Source organism: Paroedura picta, chromosome 1 (assembly GCF_049243985.1).
Source record: "Paroedura picta isolate Pp20150507F chromosome 1, Ppicta_v3.0, whole genome shotgun sequence".
NCBI classification, from domain to species: Eukaryota; Metazoa; Chordata; class Lepidosauria; order Squamata; family Gekkonidae; genus Paroedura; species Paroedura picta.
In genome coordinates, this window is record NC_135369.1 from 173239522 (window position 1) to 173260927 (window position 21406).

Here is a 21406-nt window from a genome sequence, read left to right on the forward strand (position 1 = left end):
TCTCAATTTAGGCCTGTATTGAGAACGATTTTAAATAAAATACGTGTGTGTGTGTGTTTATTTATTTGAGGGGTGGAAATAAGCACACACTTGTGTATTTTATTTAAAATCTGGTCTCAAGACTAGCATCTCCACCAGTGGCCGAGGGAGGGATGAAGGCCCGGCAACCCAACCCCTAACCCTACCCCTTTCCTTGCTCCCCACCGCATCCCATTCCCGTGCTTCCCCCTCTGCTCTTTCCCCGCACATGGCGTCTCCTGCGCGCCCCAACCAACCAATCAAGGTCCGGAAGTCGCGCTCGCCACGCGCTCATCCTCTCGCCTCCCTCCCTGCGGGCCGCTTCCGCCCCCTCCCCGCTGACGCATGCGCAGTGGGGGCAGGCAGGGCTCGCCGGGCGCCGGGGCTGCCGAAGCTGCGTCTCCCGATGGCGGCTCAGCCCTTGTCCGCGGAGCTGCTCACCCGGCGGCCTCTGCTGCTCGGCCAGGTGGAGGGCGCGCAGGACGTGGTCAGCATGGCGGCCATCGTGCCCAAGGAAGAGGGGCTCATCAGCGTCTCCGAGGACAGGTGAGGCGGGCGGGCGGGAGCGCACCTGGCGGGACAGGGGAGGCGTGCACCGTCTCGCGCCCTGCCCGGCGCCAGGTGGGGAGGGGGATTGGCGCGGCTGGCGGAGGAGGCTCCAAGCGGTCGGCTGGGAGGCTTGGCAAGACCTCCGCGGCCGGGTGCGCAGCGCTTTCTCCCTGCCCCGGTGCGCAGAGGTTGCGGGGGGCGGCTGCCTCGGCGTCGTGCAAGCGCCTCGGAGGGGTGGAGGGCTCCACGGCAGGCACGCCTTGCCTCTGGGGCAACTGCAGGGCTTCATGCATGGGGGGGGGGGCACATGCCCCGCTGTCGTGCAGCCACAGATGTGTGGCAGGAGCCTTCCCATCGGATTTGAGAGAGGGATGCCGTTTTGGTTCTGTTGCTTCAGAGCAGAACCTTCCAACAGAAATCCGGTAAAGGTGTATAAGGAAGACCAGGTCTCCCACCCACTCTCTCACACCGGTGTGTGGTGGAGAAAAAGGAGGTTGGTGTAGTGGTTGAGAGCCAGGGGGTGTGAATGTGTGTGGTTAAGAGCGATGGAGAATCTGGAGAACCGGGCTTGATTCCCTGCTCCTCCGCCTGCAGCCAGCTGGGGTGACCTTTGGGTCTGTCACAGTTCTCTCTGAGTTCTCTCAGCCACACCTACCTCACAGGGTGTCCGTGGTGGGGTGAGGAAGGGAGGCCGATTGCAAGCTGCCTTGGAAGTTGTGAAAAGTGGGGTGCAAAAAACAAAATCTTTTTTTCGCCATCTTCTTATCCTAGTTGCAACTATGTACAGCAATTAAAAACACTTTCTGTGTATAACGTTTTTGGGGAGCGCCACTTTACATTCAGGGTCGTCTTCCTTTCAGGCACCTTTTATTTGGGCCAACCAAAATGATGCCGAATGAGTGAGCTTTGGAGTTTTGCAGAGTTCTCCTTCATGCTTGATGTACTCTGTGTCTGTCTCTGAGCTCACCCATCAGGCTCTGAACTTCAGTACTTCATGACAACCGTGTGGTGAAAAATATGGGAGTCTTGAGTTCAGGTGCCCACATTGCTATGAGGCATTCTGGTTGCCTTGGGCAAGCCACCCTCTCTCCAGTGATCTTACCTCACAGGGTTGTTGTGAGAATAAAAGGGGAAGGGAGAACCGAGTGTGGCACTTTGAGCTACTTGCAGGATAAAAAGATTAAAGCCTGTGGCTATATTTGGAAATATGACACAGGAGGGCAGGCTTTTCAGCAAAATGGCTGCCCCTGGAGGTGGAGCCAGTCACAAAATGATTGCCATAAGTGAATTTTGGTGGTATGGTGCAGTTTCTTGTGCTATGTTGCCAAAGCAACATATTAAAATCTGTGGAGCCAATCAGATCTTCAATAAATCAGAAGTCTTGCTGGTTAAAAACCCTGCCTGGGCCCACCCTCTTCTTAAAATCACTTGGGCGCCAGAAAAGATATTGGTGGGCACCGTGGCTCCCACAGGAACCATATAGGGCAGGGGTAGTCAACCTTTGGTCCTCCAGATGTTAATGGACTACAATTCCCATGAGCCCCTGCCAGCAAAATTCATGGGAATTGTCCATGAACATCAGGAGGACCACAGGTTGACTACCCCTGATATAGGGGACCCCTGATGTATGGAACTAAAATATACTTGCACCCATATCTGAGTATAAGAAAGGGAGAAAAAGAACCCAAATGAACAGAGGATGGAAGGGGAGGGAGAATTCAAGGCCTGCCCCAAATTTTATTTATTTATAGTCTGCAGTGTAACTGAGCTGTGGTGTAACTGAGCCTGATCCAAGGCAAGGTCTCGCTTCCCCTACTTACTTGGGTGTCTTGTTTCCTACCACAAGAGTGATTCATTGTGCTAAACACCTGCAGGCAGGGAGTTGGCTGTTTTGTTCCTATCTACAGGTGAAATGGTATCCCATCACAGGCAGCTTCATGGTTGCAGCTTCATAGTTGCAACAGCTCAGACCAGGGGTAGTCAAACTGCGGCCCTCCAGATGCCCATGGACTACAATTCCCATGAGCCCCTGCCAGCATTTGCTGGCAGGGGACTCATGGGAATTGTAGTCCTTGGGCATCTGGAGGGCCGCAGTTTGACTACCCCTGTCTCAGACACTCACCATACTATGCCACTTCAGAACTCCTGCAGACTCCCTTCGGAGCTTCTGTAGACCCCCCAGGGGTCCACTGACCCTTGGTTGGGAATCCCTGGTGTATAGTATACGCACATATTTGGAATGACTTGGGGGAAGTGGCTTGTAACAGAGTATAGTGGCGGGTGCAGGAAGGAGAGGGCACCCTCTTTTTTTGTCACTTTTCTCTAAATGCCACCCTTGTAAACGTTTTTTAAAAGGTTATTCTGAAGGGTTGTTAAAGTGAACCTTTGTCAGTTAAATCCCCAAGTTCCTCATGTCCCTCTTGCCTCATTGGCTAATAATATTCAGCCCCAGTGAGGTCTTGGCCCTCTCCCTCTCCTTCTGTGACATGATTCGTTTCCAGGCCTCCACCCTGGCATTGTTTCCTTTGAGCCTCATTGAGGAGGAGAAAGTTCCACGCTTGAGCACAATGGGCACTTTGAAGTCAATGCTTGCAGGGCTGTGATGCCACACAGCAAAAGCTTTCCTGTTGGCTTCATAGAGCAAACCCTCTCTCACCCCATCTTGCCTCAGTCCCGGCCCTTTTCCAGCTTCCTCCATCCATTCCTGACAGTTCTGTCGTCTATTTTGTACTCTGCAGGCATGTTTCTCTCCCTTTGCTTCTGAGCCAGTGTGATGTAGCAGTTAAGAGCGGCGGCTTCTAATCTGGTGAGCCAGGTTTCTTTCCTTGCTCCTCCACGTGCAGCCAGCTGGTTGACCTTCGGCTAGTCACAGCCCTGATAGTGCTGTTCTCACAGAGCAGTCCTGTTATAGCTCTCTCAGCCCTACCAACCTCACCAGGGCGTCTGTTGTGTGGAGAGGAAGGGAAGGTAATTATAAGCTGCTCTGAGACTCCTTTGGTCAGTGAAAAGCGGGGTATAAAAAACCCAACTCTTCTTTTTCTTCTGGATTCTGTGTCTTCTTTAGTTTTACTGCTTCCTCTTTGCAGTCACCTGGCCCCATGCAGTTACTCCTCACTGAGGTTGGATTCCAAATAACAGACACACTGTGTCATCACAAGTGCTATTTGATCCAGCTGCCTTTTAAAAATACCCTTTTAAATATTTATGGTTGTGGTGCGTGTTTGTGCTGAGATCCCTGTCTCTCTTTGCCGTTTCTTGTGCCCAGAGCTCGGATTTGCTGCCCTAGCAGTCTGGCTGCCCTAGCAGTCTGGCTGCCCTAGCAGTCTTATGCAGCGGGAAGTCCAGCAGTTGCCGTCTTCCTCAAAGGCGCATGTAAATTTTGTCCCCAGATATTGCTCCGTCTGAGTCATTAAATCATGACTTTTTGTATGGAAATACAACCCGACTCCCCCTCCCCCTTCTGTTTCAGTTGACCATCTTAGGTTACCCCATTCATGCCCGTTTCATGCAACAATGAAAAACAAATCTCTCTCTTTGATCTGGTATCTTTAAGTAGGATGTACTATGTAGAGAAACCTCCTCACTGACAGTCTTAGCCAGATTTAAATGGGTAGCCCTGTTGGTCTGAAGTAGCACAACAAAATCAGAGTCCAGTGGCCCCTTTAAGACCAACAAAGATTTATTCAAGGCGTGAGCTTTCGAGTGCAGGCAATCTTCCTCAGAGTAAATGGAACAAGGATAATAAGTGTACAGATGCACCTCTATGACCAACAAAGATTTATTCAAGGTGTGAGCTATCGAGTGCAAGCACTCTTCGTCAGACTATGAACTGACCATCATAACAGTAGGAATATATAAGCAAAAGTTAATCCTGTTTGGATGCTGTGACACAGTTTACTAATGTAACAGGATTAACTTTTGCACTCAAAAGCTCACGCCTTGAATAAATCTTTGTTGGTCTTATATGATTTTGTAGTCTTAGCCAGAGTTACACCACCATTCTGAAATCGGTGGGACCTGGAAAGGTGTATCTTTGCGTGGGGACAGCGTGTAGGATGTCTGAGAGCACCCAATTTAAATGCAGAAGGGAGGCATAGACAAATTAGAGCTGAAAGGCTTTAGCGAGGAAGCCCTATGTTATTCACTGAGTCTTAATTCCAGGGCAATGTCCCCAGCATTGCAGCCCGTGTTCCTTTGGAAGCTTCCCTTTGCACAGTTGATGGAAATGCAGCAATATTGCTCAATATTGTGAGGGGCTTCTTGTGATTGCTGCCTGTCGAGCCCTTATAGCTAGCACTGTAGTGCCATACTTGGTCCAGTCCTTTCCCTCTCTCCCACTGTCCCTGTGCTGTTTGTTCTGAATGTCTGATTTATTAATTATATATTTATATACCGCCCTCCCCGGAGGCTCAGGGTGGTTTACATAAGATATATAAACAGTACATGATTGGTTCTGTTTTAGGTACCTAAGAGAACCAGCTTGGTGCAGGGTTTAATTGTGGCGGCCTCTAAACTGGAGAGCCAGGTTTGATTCCCTGCTCCTCCACATGCAGCCAGCTGGGTCAGGATCTTCAGGGTCAGGATCAAAGCACCAGAAATTAGAAAGACCGAGAGTAGCGCTTACCTGTTCTCACATAAAGGGCTTCCATTGTGTCTCATGGAATTCTGGGATGTTTTAAAAAGGTTCATTTGGAGGTTGATGGTAATGACCAACCACCATGTATAGTCCTTTCCCTCCTTTGCTTGTAAAGAAGTAAATCTCTTAAAAAGGCGTAAACCGCCGCGAGGCTACAGCAAGCGGCGGTATAGAAATCAAATAAATAAATAAATAAATATTGTAAGAAGTCTTGAGTAAAAGCCTAGTGGAGTAATTGGAGTTTTCCAGAAGTGAAACACCCCACTTGGGAAGGTTTGGTGGGTGCCGTGCACAGAGAGAAAGCTGCTCTTCAGCATAACCAGATGCCTGTTATTGTCATCTTCGTCACCCTTTTTTGGAAGGCCTGCAGTCGATTTATGAATTTTTTAATCTATCGATGTAAATCACCCTGAGCCTGCTTGTGGAGAGGGGTGGTCTGTACATCAAATGCTTAATAAAAAATAAATAAATCTCCCATAATTAACTGCCTTAACACATTATGAATGTTTCATTGCATCTTCTCATGCAACAAGTCTCTGCTCTGCCCCTAACAATCAGGATGGGGTGGTAGTTTCCTTAGTAGAGTCCGTCCTCCAGTTCTCTCTGGGGAAATGAGTTGTGTAGTGCAGGGGCAGTCAACCTGTGGACCTCCAGATGTTCGTGGACTACAATTCCCATGAACCCCTGCCAGCATTCGCTGGCAGGGGTTCATGGGAATTGTAGTCCACGAACATCTGGAGGTCCACAGGTTGACTACCCCTGGTGTAGTGGCAGCCAAGCTAATGGTTTGGGCTTCAGTTCCCCCCCCTTGCCCTGTTCCTTAGCCTGGATACTGCTGCTTCCATATGCTTTCATCCATTACACCTCTCCTGTCTTGACTATAATTAGAGGAAGGACTTGTCTAGCTTCGAAAAGATCCACCCCATACTTATTGTCTCGGGTTAAGTAGAAGTTTTTGAAGCTATCTCAGGCCCTCCTCTGTTTATGGCTACAGAGAAGCAATGGGGGAAAGAACCAGAGATTTCAGGAGCAGTGGCAAGCAAGCTAAGCCATGATTCAGATGAGTAGCTGTGTTGGTCTGAAGTAGCACAATAAAATCAGAGTCCAGTACCATCTTTGTTGGTCTTAAAGGTGCTACTGGACTCTGATTTTATGAAGCTAAGCCACGGTAAGAGATTAAGGGGCTTGTAGATGTAAAAATATTTGACACCTTGGTGATCTGGCAACTGGAATTTGTCGGGCCCTGATATAATAGTGTGTAAATTTGGGGCCCTAACTCATGGTTGGTAGGAACAGTGAAGATTCCCAGGCTGGTTTCATTTTCTGCTCCAGATTTCATGACTCCATTCTCATTGTGAGACTGTAGCGATTCTGGCCCAGGAAGGATTTTGCAAGACTTCCTTAATGAGCTCCCATCCTAACAACCAACCCCCTGTTCGCTTTCTGAACTTGCAGAGTCATCAACTGTCTTCCTCTTCCAGTCTAAATTTTATTCACGCGATAAAACCTCAGAAGGCTAACAGATGGATTCACAGGAGTCCACTTTGTCAGATACATGAGATGTTTAGTAGAGATGCGTACACAAAGCAGGTCTGGAGTATGATATAATAAAGCCCTGAGCTATGTCAGGTGTGAGAGGAAATATCGTTAGCATGGATTTTGGCTTTCTGGCTTGTTTTTTCTGTCACTCAACCGAGCAGTTTGCTGGATCTGAGCTTGGGTGGTTGTGGTTTTGGAGGGGATTTGTTCAGAAGTTATTTGTCTTCCTTTGTTTTCTTATTCAGAAGCTTCTCATTGTTGAGGCCTTAAGCTGTTGTTTACCTGATGGATCCCTAAATCGGCTAAGACGCAAAACTCCTTGCAACAGAAGGAGTGAGGAGGGTGGAATTCTCACAGGCTAGAAGACCCATTTTCCTAGAATCAAAATTTGTTAATTTTATTGCAGATTATGGGCAGAAACAAGATCTAATCCAGATGATTCATAGTGGTTGTGGACCGTCCTCAAATTTTGTGTGAGCAAACACAGGCGCAAGCAAGAATTGGCCTGAGTAGTATGTATACATCAACCTGTAAAGAGGAACTAGCCACATGGATAGCCGTGTTGGTCTGTAGTAGTATAACAAAATTTGGACTCAAATTTTGTTAGCCGTCCCAGATCCTTGATGAGTCTGACAGTATCAAAATCCGTGTATGACTTTTAACCTCCACAGTTTCCTGAGGGAGTTTATCTTTCTCCTGAAATGCTGCAACCTTTACATCCATTGTTCAGTATCCTGGGAGTATGAAATGCTCCTCCACTCTGAAGGATAAGAAGGGAAGAAGAAGAAGAAGAGTTGGTTCTTATATGCCTCTTTTCTCTACCCAAAGGAGTCTCAAAGCGGCTTACATTCACCTTCCCTTTCCTCTCCCCACAACAGACACCCTGTGAGGGAGGTGAGGCTGAGAGAGCCCTGTTATTACTGAAGAAGAAGAGTTGGTTCTTATATGCCGCTTTTCTCCACCCGAAGGAGTCTTCAAGCAGCTTACATTTGCCTTCCCTTTCCTCTCCCCACAACAGACACCATGTGAGGGAGGCGAGGCTGAGAGAGCGCTGATATTCCTGGTCCGTCAGAACAGCTTTATCAGTGCAGTGGTGAGCCCAAGGTCACCCAGCTGGCTGCATGTGGAAAAGGAGCCGGGGAATCAAACCTGGCTCACCATATTAGAAGTCCATGCTCCTAACCACTACACCAAGAATATAGTTGGGGGATTTGTTTTATTATATTGTTTTCGGCCACACTCACAGAGAAAGTTGCTCTTCAGCATAACCAGACGCTGATTATTATTACCATCTACTTCACCCTTTCTGGAATGTCTGGCTAGAAAGAGCAGGTCTCTGTGTCCATTGTTGGCTGCGTTATGGCTGAGGTCAGCTCAGAGAAGGCCTGTAACAACTGGCGTTCTCATAACAGGCTGGGCCTTGCGGCTGCTGCTTCTCCTGCACCACACAGAGCTGCCATGGGAAAAAGGCCCTGTCCTATGCAAAGATAAAAGTCCTCTTTTGAATAATGTCAGAACCATAAGTTGCGCAGTAGGCGCATGGGCTTTTCGTGATGTGAGGGAGAGAGGTCTTTTTCACATGGACTCTGTAAACCAGTGGTTCTCAACCTTCCTAATGCCGCAACCCTTTAATACAGTTCCTCCTGTTGTGGTGACCCCCAACAATAAATTATGCCAGTGTTCTTTCACAGAAATTAAATCGAAACTGACTAATGGTGTGAAGATCCATTGTTCATGATTGTATATAAACTGTTTTTTTTCCCCGGGGTTTCTCAGTTCAATTCTGCCTCTTGTCCCACCATGTCGATCTTGCTCTTTTCCGCTGCTCCACACAGACAAACGCTCTATCTTGATCTACCCCGCAAGGCTGCTGTGTGGATGGCACCTCCTCCAGGCTAAGCTGCTTGCCCCGCCACGACCCCTGTGAAAGGGTTGTTCGACCCCCAAAAGGGTCCCAACGCCCAGGTTGAGAACCGCTGCTGTAAACCTGCTTTGGCTTCTGAGGGCAAACAGATGTTGTGGGGAAGGTTTCACGTACAGTGGAAGGATAAAACACAACGGAGAAACATTACAGCCAAACAGGTTTGGGGAAAATCTGAACAAGGCTGCAGTCTGAGGCACTCTTCCTAGGAACTTTATGGGATTTGCTTCCAAATATACATGATTAAGGTCGTGCCATTTCATTAGCACCGGGAGCATTTTATCTTTAAGCTGTGTGGAATATCTTTTTAAAATCCACTAGCCAGTGGGTTAAAATGCCCTTACTGAAGGAACGTCAGGAGGGTTTACGTTAGGTGTTCAAAGTGCCTAACTTCTGCTAGAATAGGAGTAAGGTTCTTACCTTGTATAATTTCATTTGAAACCGGTGGGGGAAGGGGCTACCTGGTTATAGAGCCAAAATCTGTGGCAAGTTGAACACTGCCACTTCTTAGTTTACCACCCTGACCCGAGTAGCTTGGGTACGCCAGATCCTGCCAGATCTCAGAAGCTAAGCAGGGCCAATGCTTCCTGATATTTAGATGGGAGACCTCCAAGCATTTGGGTGGTAGTTCTTCCAAGGAGCACGAGGGGTCATGACGCGGAGCCAGGAAATGGTGAATCACCTTGCAACGGCCTTCAGATCTGTTGGCTGCACCACACGCCCCATATATATGATAAATAAATCAGTCTTCGTTAAGAAATGGATTACACTTCTGCAGCTGATGTTGTTTTGAGGGGGTGTGTTTTAATTTTATTTCATGTTTCCCTCTCTGTCTCTCCCATTCTTTCACAAGACATGCTTATTTCAATCTCCTGGTTCTCCATCGGACCATTCCTGAGTACTGGCATTTGGGTTCCCCTTTCTTCAATAGCTCTGTTTGTTCTGTCTTTCCTCTTCTGCCACATTCAGGCTTTTGTCTTCCCGTTTTCTGCTTACCCTTGAGACTGTCTCTTCCAGTATTCTTTCTTCCATCCATCTGAGGCCAATCACCCCCCCACACACACACCTCCCACAAAGGGAGTCACTTCATACCAGAGTTTTGTGGCGGGTGGTACTAATGAGACACATTTGTCCCTTGGCCCTGTTGAATAAAATCTTTTGAAGACCTTGAATTTGCCACAGGCTAAGAGGCTTTCCAAATATCCAGACTGAGGTGGGGGGGAGAGAGACAGGAGGCAGTTTAATATGGGTTAATTGTATGCAGGAGTTAAGGAGATCCCGTTCTAAGCAGGCTGTGAATAAGCTTTTATACTTTGGGTACCCATAGCTGTGCTATTGACTTAAAGGTAAAGATCTGCAGCAGTTATGAAAGAAGACAGGGTTTAGTGATAAGGGTTGTTGTATTATCAGGTATTGTCCCTGGTGGCTTCTAGTCCGTCTGTGTGGGATGTTGGTATATATACCAATCGAATACTGGATCAGGTTTAAGGTGCTAGTACTCACCTTCAAGGCCATACATAGTCAGGGTCTTGTATACCTCAAGGTCCGTCTGTTTACCTATACTCCCCTGAAGAGCGACACGCACCACCCATTCCAACAATATGATGATCCCTGGCCCCAAAGAAGTCTGTCTAGCATCAACTAGAGCCGGAGCTTTTTCATCTGTGGCCCCAACCTGGTAGAACGAGCTCCCTAATGAAAGCAAGGCCCTACCAAAACTTGAGCAATTCCATAGGCCCTGCAAAACAGATCTCTTCCAGCAGGCTTTCAAGTGAAGGCCAACAATAAGGACCTGCCCACAACCTGGTCCTTTACCAGGAAACTCCTGACACCCAATAATGTCCCTAACAGAAATTGTATGTTCCCTAATTGTTGTACCTACCCAACGTTGCTACTGTTATTACTATTATGTCATTAATTGTTCCAAATGTTTCGGTGTACCTTTCCACTCCCTGTTAGGTTTATGTACACTGCCCTGAGACATCACAGTAAGGGGCGGTATATAAATCCAATTAATAAATAACATCTGTTCCCTATGTTCCATCTTTATATATTTCTGGTAAGGCCTTGGAGGAGGGAGGAGTGTGTCTCCTGGCTTAAGTGCCACTCAGTGCTTAACACCCACTCAGGGCGGCTGTCCCACCCCTGAGTGCCTCTTCCTCCAACCAGTTTGCCTGTCTGTCCAGTGGCTAGCCAATCACCTTCCATCCCCCACCCCTGACCACCCCCTCCTCCTTCCACTTCCCTCCGAGGCTCGGAGGCTGCAGAACCCTGCCATGTGAGAGTTGCCCCTGCTGGTGAGTTCCTTTCCTGGGGGCCTCCAGCCTGCAGCCATTCCAGGTCCTGGGAGGAGCAAGAGGCCATCTGCAGAGTTCTTCCCCTCCGCCCCCCAATCTAGTGCCCATAGTATTCCTGAATGCAACCGGCTTGGCCCCTAGTAAATAAATAAATATGGAGACTCTATTTTTGTATTGGCCAAGTTAATATTTCTTGAGACTTTGTCGATGGCTTGTACTTTTCTCCATGCAGTTTTACATGTGGAATGAAAAATTCTTCTTGCTCAACGGGTCATGTGATGGTCTGTTTTTCTTAGGTGCTACTAAATGTGTTGGATGGTGTCTGGTTCCTGAACAGAGCTTTACAGACTCCATTAGTGTTTCATATTGGTACACACTTTCTTGAAACTTAATCTGAACTGAGAGGAAAAGTGAAATATAAATGCTTTAATGAATAATAAAATATCTTTTTGTAAGCTTACTATCCATCACATTCAAAGTTTCAAACTTCGTAAACACTGAAAAAAAATGCCATCCTTAACTCAAAAGATTGCTTTTATGTAACAGTTCCAAAAAATTGGAACAGGAGGTTCAGTTAAAAATAAGTAGATTAAAAGCAAGGAACGGGTGCCTACTTTACTTCTAATCCCATGTTTTTACTTCCATCAATTAATGGATGGAGTCTGCAACCCTGTTCCTCAGACAGTGAAAGGCCCTGGGGGGAAAAACAACGGCAAAGCCTCTGAAAACAACAGAGAGGCAGCTCAGCTGGGGATCTTTTGGGTGGTCCCTGTAAACCAGATTGCCCAAAAGAGCTGGCCAAGCAGCCAGTCCTGCAAGTTTAGCTGGGATCTGCTGGGCAGCCTGATTTAAACCATACTGCTCAACAGAGCCTTTCTAGGAGCCAAGATTACTCTCCACAAGCTCTGCTGGGTAATTCCTGAAAAACCCATTTCCGCACTGGAGGCTCCATGTCGGGCTGCAGGCTGGAGTTTGAGCCAGGACAGGTTGCCCCACGTCTTCCTGCTTCCACATGGGGGAGCATTTGGCTCTGTGCATCTCGTCTGCCCCGGATTTGTGCTCCTACACGGCAGCTGGGGCTGTGAAGTTCCCAGTGCGGAAACGGTTCTCCTGAAAAATCTCAGATTCATATGGGAAGCCGAAATACAGCTGCAAATACTGATAAGGTATTTTTCAAGCATATTTTTGGTTCAAGTAAACTCGAATGCACACCCCTAACAACAGCAGATGCAAGCAACTCCTGTTGTCTTCACCCAAATTGTGTTGCGGATTGCTTGTACATGGAATCGACCTGCTTAAAAACCCTCATCTGTCTTGAACCATCCCACATGTTTTCAAACCCAAAAAGAACCCTGAATGGACAGGTTTTGGTCATTTGTTGCTTGTCTAGTTTTGCAAACAGAAGACTAGAAGAGCTTATGTGAATTGGATTTCAGGGCATTAAAAAGGGGCTTCTGTGGAGAGCATTATTTTGTTTAGCAGTGCTTAATGCTAACAAATCCATTTTAGAATTTACTGTCTCCCTGTATTCCACCTGCATCTACCAGGGAATATACTCAAACAGTAAAATAAGCCTTTTGTTCTCTTATGGCTTTTATGGTGTTTCATATACGCTTGTTCACCACTGGAGAGAATATTCAAGAGTTTGTTCAAGAGCCAGTGGGGTGTAGTGATTAAGAATGGTGACTTCTAATCCGGCAAAGAAGCCATGAGGTTGCATCTTAAAAAGCACATGAAATACAGACATCAAGAGCTTCCTATTTGTAAAATGTGTGGATTTTTTGGAAGCCAGTACCTGCCAAGGAAGGAATTCTGATAGTCTTCTGCCTACTTTTCCTGCAGACCAGGGCAAAGCTGTGTGGTTTCAGCAATGGAACAGTACACTATTAGGAACCAAGAGCTGGGATTCTTTGTGGTATATACCTCATGCTCCTGTTAATAATGAGGACCAACTACATAGGGTATAAAGCAATGGTTCTCAACTTTCCTAATGCCATGACACTTTAATACAGTTCCTCATGTTGTGATGACCCGCAACCATAACTTTTATGCAAGTGTTCTTTCACAGAAAGTAAACTGAAACTGACCAATGGCATGAGGTTCCATTGTTCATGATTGTATATAAATTGGTTATAAATTGTATATAAATTGGTGGGCACCTCCAGGAGAGAGCGACAACAGTCCCCCTCCCCCCCGGCCAAGCTGCTCGCCCTGCCGTGACCCCTGTGAAAGGGTTGTTTGACCCCCAAGAGGGTCCCGACCCCCAGGTTGAGAACCACTGGTATAAAGGTGGTTGCCTCTGTGCATGAAAGTTCCCAATAGCTCTCAAGACATGACTGTTTATATCAGGGATTCACATCTGGGAGTCCACAGGGGGAGTCCACGGGGGGCCAGGGGAGCTCTGGAAGGGGGTCCATGGCCTTTCCCCTCCAGCCTTAATGGACTTAGCCACGTTTGGGAACTGGCCACTTCCATTGCTCCCCTACCCCCCTGACCATGAGTGAGTTCTCTCATAGTTTCTGTGTCTGGAAGGGGCAGAATCTGCATGCCTACTCCCACCTTAAACCCCTCAGTCCTCCTTCAGCCTGTCTGTTAACGTGGGTGGCATTGTCCCATCTGGTGGCATGTCACTTTTTGGAGGAGTGGCCAGCTGACATCGTTTCTGGGGCTCCTCAAAGCCAGAAAATCTATTTCATGGGCCCCTCCATGGACAAAAGGTTGAAAAAGGCTGGTTTAGATCAGGGGTAGTCAACCTGTGGTTCTCCAGATCTTCATGGACTACAATTCCCATGGGAATTGTAGTCCATGAACATCTGGAGGACCACAGGTTGACTACCCCTGGTTTAGATGTTGGTCAGCTAATCAGAATTCTTTGAATCAGATGATTTGAACAGAATTCTGCTCCAGCCTGCATCTTGACCAGTCTATCAGCTGTTGCGGATGGGGTCAGAGTGGGCGGTTAGGGTTCTAGCGGCCTATTCTCCAGCATGCTCCTGGAGAACAGAGAGCAAATTCATATTATATATCCAACCATGCACCAAATACTTACTTAATCTTTGGAGGCGAAGATGGCGATTTCTGCCATATTCCTTGTTCTCATCGCCCATCCCCATTTTGCCCCTAGGTTGTTCCCAAGTGTCTGCTGACTTCCAGAAACAAAACTGGATGGAGTAATCAGTGGAAGGGATGAGTTTTAAAGGCCCCAATCCACAGATCATTAGGAACATAGTACTGTTTATTTAGTTCATTTCTTCTACTTTTATCATAATGGGGTGTGTCGTGTAGTCAGGACTTCTGAGGATTGTCTGGCAGCCAGGTCATTGCCTGCCTCTGTGTCAGGACCCCTAGTGTTCCTTTGAGGTGGAACTACCACCCAACTCCTTGGAGAACTCCCACCCAAATACTAGCCAGGATCAGCCCTGCTTAGCTTCAGGGATCTGACAGGGCTTTCCTAGGCTATTCAGGTCAAGGCTCTTCCAATGGAGTCAAGATGACAGCTGTATCGTTCCTAGGAGCTTTCCCATTCATCCAGATGCCAGGTTTCCTTTGTCTCAGTTGGGTTGCTGCATCCTCTGCCTTGCATTCCTGCCCAGGGACGATAACACAGACACAATAGTAATGTGACTTTCCTGTATTCCCTTTGTCCATGGGCTTGATGATTGAATGGATGAAAGGAAAATAGTGGTGTGGATTGCACAGATTCAAATGGAAGACTTGCCTGTTGGTGCTCTTCCATAGATGTGTAGTTCTCCGTTTTTCATACTGAGCCGGTGTTTCCAGGGGGGGGGGGGGGGGGAAGCTAGATTTGTAATTCTGCCCTCTGCTTAAAGGTCGGCAACTGGTTTTCTTCAGGAAAAAAGCTCTCCGACATAGATCTGTACGTGTGGGGAAGAGATAGACTTGGCCTGCTGACCCAGGTCATTTTCTTACCGCTGTCCGGAAGCCTTGCCATATCACTTTTTGCTTTAAAAAAAAATGGCAAATTGTTTTCTTTTAAGCATGAGTTGTCAAGCAGGGTGAAAAATTGCCCCATAGTGTCATCCGTTTCCTGAATGCTTAGCTCTGCAGAAAAATGGAAATTTTAACCAGTGGAAGGTTAATGCTTTGAGGAATCGGAGTAAGTTAACTGAATGGAAGAAGAAAGATAGTCTAGTACAGGGGTAGTCAAACTGCGACCCTCCAGATGTCCATGGACTACAATTCCCATGAGCCCGTGCCAGTAAAAGCTGGCAGGGGCTTATGGGAATTGTAGTCCATGGACATCTGGAGGGCCGTAGTTTGACTAGCCCTGATCTAGTAAGATTCAGATTCATTGATATATGTCTCCGAGCCAGATACAAGAACACTTAAAAACCTGGAACTACACTGTAATTATTACAAAACTAGTAACTAAGCCCGCTGCAGGTAAATGCAGCGGGCGCTAGGGACTTACTGTCGGCGGCGGCGGGCTTTTTTCGGCGGTGGCGGCCTGACGTAGCGAGAGGCTCTTCGTGCCTCTCGCCGCGTCAGGCCGCCGGGCAGGGAACCCCCGGCAGCCACGCTTCGCGCGACTGCCAGGGGCTTCCTGGGGCAGCGGCCTGATGCGGTGAGAGGCGCTTTGCGCCTCTCGCCGCGTCAGGCCGGGAGCAACTGTGAGCCACGCTGTGCGCGGCTCGCATTTGCTGGGGCTGGGAATCGGAGGGGCCAATCGGCAGGTGCTTTGCGCCTGCCAATTGGTCCCTCCGATTGTCGTGAGGAAGGGTCCAATCCGGACCCTTCCTCATCACGGACAAAGCCCACCTCAAGGCCCCTTAACGCTTTATTTAGTCCGTGGCGCCACGGGCGGTTTAAAGATATTGTAAACCGCTAAGTAGTCGTAAAAAGGGAGAATTTAAAATAATATTAAACAAGAATAGTTTAAAAAGATAATTAAATTGCCAAAATTCATAGCCAGTTACCAGTATTAATATTTGTTTGACGTAATTTGTGAGCAACTGCACAATATTTAGCTATGGTAAGGCAGCCGTCTGAAAGCTTTGCCCATGAGGCTGGGAGTTCAATCCCAGCAGCCGGCTCAAGGTTGACTCAGCCTTCCATCCTTCCGAGGTCGGTAAAATGAGTACCCAGCTTGCTGCTGGGGGGTAAATACTAATGACTGGGGAAGGGAATGGCAAACCACCCCATATTCAGTCTGCCATGAAAACACTAGAGGGCGTCACCCCAAGTGTCAGACATGACTCGGTGCTTGCACAGGGGATACCTTTACCTTTAGCAATATCAGTGTTTTCCCGTGAGAGGAGCATTTTGATTTTTCCTTCCTCTAATGAAGCGGTTCTCAACCTTGGGGTTGCGACCCCATTTGGGGTCGCTTGGCCCCTTCTGTGGGGTTGCCCTGTTGCTGGCCGTGGCAAGCAGCAACAAGTGGCAGAGGTGGGTGGTGGCGTCAGGTGGTGGTGGTGGAGCCATGGCACTGGGTGCCTCCACACCTCCTCAATTGTTGTGTGCCTGCGCACGCTGCCCGTCCGCATGCACGCCGTGGAAGTTGGGGTTGTGACACCTAAAATGTTGAGAACCGCTAGTCTAATGCTCCAGGAGACCAAAGCAAAAGGGGAGCAGTGATCTTATTGCAGTCTACCGCATAAGGTGGGCACCTAAAGAAAACATGTCCAAGGGCCTCTAATCCCCTTGACCCACATGCTCATGTTTTCTTGGCCTTTGGAATCCTTTTTGTATCACCCCTCTGACATTACAGACAAAAGATAGCCTAATCGGTAAAAATTCCAGTCTGTGTTCTTGTTCTGTCTGTCTGTCTCTTACACACACACACACACACACAAAACACACACTGCTATAGTGCAGATATAGATGGCCACAAGCTCCCGCATTGTATTCATTATATGGCATCGGTAGCAGTTGGAACAAGTGAATGAGAAACCTTATACTGTTCTATTATTGTGTTGATGGCTGACAATTGTATGTACTAAAGTCCATTCTGCCAATTTTTTGTTTATTGTCCCTTCAGGCTTGTGTCAGTGCCCTGAAATTGCTTCCTCGACATCTGTCATGGAAATTCTCTCCTTTTTTTTTTTTTTTTGTCAGAGATCATCCTTATCATAATGCACTGGTGCTAGCACAGAATAGCAGACAGCACAAAGAAAGAAAAATATCAATGGTGGAGAATGAAGAGAGTGTAGAACAGGACTTTCTTGCCTCTGTGTTGCCATAAGCCCCACATTCATTCATCCACAGACACTGCAGTATCCTGGTCCTTAAAGTAGGCAGCGTTCATATATTAAACTTGTGTCTCTGAGCAGGAAACCAAGGTTGTCATTTGTGTGAACCCATTCCACACATGTTGGATGATGCACTTTCAGTGCCCTTTAGATCAGTGGTCTGCAACTGTTTTCAGGCTGCGGACTGGCAGCGGCAGGGAGGTCGATCGCCCGCCTGCGCATGCGCGTTTGCGGCCACGCATGGTGCAAATGAGCATGCGCAGCCGGTTCGGCCCTGCGGAGGCAGGGAGCCACGGCCCGGTGGCAGGGCCTTCGCGGCCCGGTGGTTAGGAATCACCGCTTTAGATTATCCTGTCCTGCACAGGAAAATCCAGCTGCTAAAGCGCATTGAAAGAGCATTATCCAAATGTGTGCATAATGGACCCTAGTCTGCTGGATTCCAGCCCTAGAGGAATTTTGGGGTAACCTTTGAGATGTCATGTTCTGTTGAGCTTCAGTTTCTTACTTCCAAAGGAGAATAACCTATTGGGTAGTATCGTTCGTAAGAACGAACCTGCAAACATTTCCCTCAGGCCGCCTCCCGATTCCTTTGGCATGTTTCATAGTACTTGTGGGGTATGCGTGGACCAGCATGGGGCAGTTTATGATCATCGATGCCATTTTAGAACTCAGCAATTTAAAAATTGCTGCAAAATCCCAGCCCTGATGTGAAAACATGTAGAGCGACCTTTCTCAACTTTTTTACTGTTGCGAAACCCCTGAAACATTCTTCAGGCTTCGAGAAACCTGGTGGTTGGAAAGCATTGCTGTGTACACGCCCACCCTGGGCTCCTTCCCTTCCCACTCCCTCCAGGGCTGTCATTGGCCATTTGGGGAGGGGAAGTGGTCTTATCACCTGATAAATGTTTAAATGATAAACCCTCGTTGAGAAAGGCTGATGTAGAGGGACCAGATGTTTGGTGTGGCCCAAGCAGGATCAGGCTCCTGTGGAAATTTCTGTTAAATTCTCATCTAAAATGGCATCAGCAGCCACAGATTGTCCTGTACCCACCCATAGGATGTAGTTATGTTTTAAGGCACTGGTCGTGGCTGAAAAGAGATCTCATGGTTGCTGCAGAATAACCTGGACCACCTACACTATGTATACACTAGAGAGACAGTTCTGACTGTGTAGTAATATCAGGGCTCTCTCAGCCTCACCTCCCTCACAGGGTGTCTGTTGTGGGGAGAGGAAAGGGAAGGCAAATGTAAGCCACTTTGAGACTCCTTCGGGTAGAGAAAAGAGGCATATAAGAACCAACTCTTTGTCTTCTTCAGTCATATCAGGGTTCTCTCAGCCTCATCTCCCTCACAGGGTGTCCGTTGTGGGGAGAGGAAAGGGAAGGCGAATGTAAGCCCCTTTGAGACTCCTTCGGGTAGAGAAAAGAGGCATATAAGAACCAACTCTTTGTCTTCTTCAGTAATATCAGGGCTCTCTCAGCCTCACCTCCCTCACAGGGTGTCTGTTGTGGGGAGAGGAAAGGGAGGCAAATGTAAGCCGCTTTGAGCCTCCTTCGGGTAGAGAAAAGAGACATATAAGAACCAACTCTTCTTCATCATCATATTGGTACACACTTTCTTGAAACTTAATCTGAACCAAGAATGAATGGCCAGGAGTACTTCTGTTAAGTGACCCATTCTGTGTGCAATGCACTTGCACAGTGGTTGCCGTAAAATTTAGCAGTGTGTGTGGGTAGAGTCAAATGTGATGGGCAATGATTTAGAATTAAATGAAAAATTGACATCGCAAAAGGGAAAGGGGAGGTAGGCAGAGAAAGCAATAGGAAATGGTGTTGAGCCGAAAGGGAAGAAAAGAAAAAGCCCAGCTTCAGGGTGACTCTCAGTCATTTCGTTCTGAGAGAAGACAGGGATCTCTTTCCAGAGGCTCAAATTGGACTAACTGGGACACTTGGCCTGTTGCTTAGTGATGCTTGAGCAATCATGTTTGTGGTGGAAATACTCCTGTCACCACAGCTTAGCTACGTGATAGACTGACTAGATGTGGTTGTAGGAGGCCGTGCTTCCCCCCTCTATCTGCCCTGTACAGACAGGTTGTGGGAATAGCCCCTTGGCTTAGGAGATGGTATCAGAGAGTGGTACAGCCTCATTATGACTGGACTTTCTGTTTTAGACAGATTGCTTGTGGTTGGTAGGTGGTCTGCCTCTATTAGCTACTCTCTTCCAGTAGATACTAGTTTCCTTTCGGAGTAGTTAGGAAGAAACTGTGAGGTGAAATATCTTTTATCAGTGGGATGTTTTAATATCTTGGGAATATATGGCCATGTGTTCCTGTTGTGTGAAGAAATAATTTCTGTACTATACCGGTAAAGCTGTTGCCATTTTGACGGTGAGGGAGGCCAGCCTGATGTCACATCAAGCATTTAAACATTGCATCTCAAAGTAGCCTGGAGAAAATCTGTGGAGATGGCTCAGAGGCCATTTATTGTATTCCTTTTTTTATATATGCCTCTGACCATGCTGTCAAAAGAGATGCAGTCCTTCTGCAGAATGAACTGTAAAGGCATAGTTATTGCCCAGATTTAATAGGAGCAACGCAGGTTGTGTGAGAAAGTATATACAGTGTAGTATACAATCTGGGTATATACAGTATGGTGGTGCGATTAGTATATCTGGAAGGACTTGGAAGACCGAGATTCAAACCCTGTTAAACTATGAGGGGTTGACCTCTCAGCCTGACTTGAGTTGTTAGGATAAAATGAAGGAGGGAAAGATCCATAAATACTACTCTGGGCTACTTGGAGCAGGGGAGGGAAAGATGATAGAATTAAAAAAACACATGTGTTCCCCTGCCTGTCTCCTGAGACTCCGGATCTGGTTCGCCACGGCAAAGCTTTGTTCCTGCGTCTCCTGGCTCTTCAACCTCAGGCTTGTATGATGCCCCTCCTCTGGCTCCTCGACTCCTGGTTTGTCCATCGACCACACTCTGGCTCTACGACCTCCAGCTTGTCCACCGACCATGCTGCGGTTTATTGACTCTTTGGCAGTTTATCGACTCTATATAAATAAAAGTGCTGAGCCCTCCTGGGCGGAGTGTGTCCAGACTCCAGGCCAATCAAGAAGTGCACAGTGAAACTGTGTGTGTCCTGATTGGTCTGGCCCCACTACTGCCCGCCTCCAGCAACCACAACCAGGAGCGCTCTGGTGAACTCGCTGCCAATGTGCTCCTGGCCACTGTGTCGAGAGGAGTTGGGTCTCCCTGCCCTGGAGGAGAGGCAGGGGCACTCGTGAGGGGGCTTGCAAAACAAGCGGCCGGGAGGTCTACATTCACTGGTGGGTTGAGAAACCCTGGTGTAGCCTCGCAGAGGCTGTTTGGACCATCAGTGAATGCAGCTGGGATGGCTAGCTGGTGCACCATCTCCTAGGCTCTCTGGCCCTTTATGGGCCAAGGGGGGTGGAGCACGAGTTCCTCTCCCTCCAAAAGCCCTACCATCCCTGGAAGACGCGCACCAGGCAGCCATTGTGGCCACAGGTAAGTGCGTCTGGCAGGCTTTCCCTTCTTCTCTATCTCTCTCTGTCCTTTTCTGTTTACTTCTCTCTCGTTCAATCTCTTTCATTCTTTTTCTCCGTAATTCTATCTCTGTCTTTCTCTCCTTTTCTTTCTCTCTATATTAGTGTCTTTGTTCTTTCTTTCTATCTCTCTTTCTTCCTTAATTTCCTTCTGCCTACATTTCTTGGTATCACTGTCTTTTAGCTCTCTCTTTTCTGATCTTTTTTTCGTTTTCTTTTTCTATCTTATCTTTCTCTCTCTCTTTATATATCTCTTTCTTCATCACTCTCTTTCTACCTCTCTCTCTTTGCTATTTCCCCCCCTCCCCCCAGGCTAGTGCCCGTTGTATCACCTACAATGGGCTTCAATTATAGTTGGTGAATAAAACATTAGGCTTTGCTGTGAGGTATTTTTATTAAAACTGGAGAAAAGGCTGGTGACCTGTGACCAAGGGATTGTAGGGAAGTGTGGTATTGATTAAATTTATCTCCTGCCATTTGCATGAAAGGCAAAACAGAATAACCCAATCTACATGTTATTGAAAGATCTACCTACAGCTTGAAAATATTTAATATGAGAAGTACAGGGAAGAAGCCAGAATTTAAAAAAAAATTAAAGATAGTGTTTGTGCACTTTGCACACTTGATATTTGGAGCTTGGTTTTGTTTATTTGCAACCAGTTAGGTA

At 47.5% G+C, this 21406-nt stretch overlaps 1 protein-coding gene across 1 annotated transcript in view; it reads left to right on the forward strand.

Moving 5' to 3' along the window:
* Nucleotides 1-343: 343 nt before the first annotated feature.
* WDFY2 (WD repeat and FYVE domain containing 2) overlaps nucleotides 344-21406 on the forward strand; it is a 73502-nt gene continuing 52439 nt past the window's right edge. Inside the window, exon 1 of the mRNA XM_077312015.1 lies at nucleotides 344-564. Coding sequence (XP_077168130.1) covers nucleotides 425-564 — 140 coding nt within the window. The 5' untranslated portion in view covers nucleotides 344-424. The remainder of the gene's footprint in view (nucleotides 565-21406) is intronic.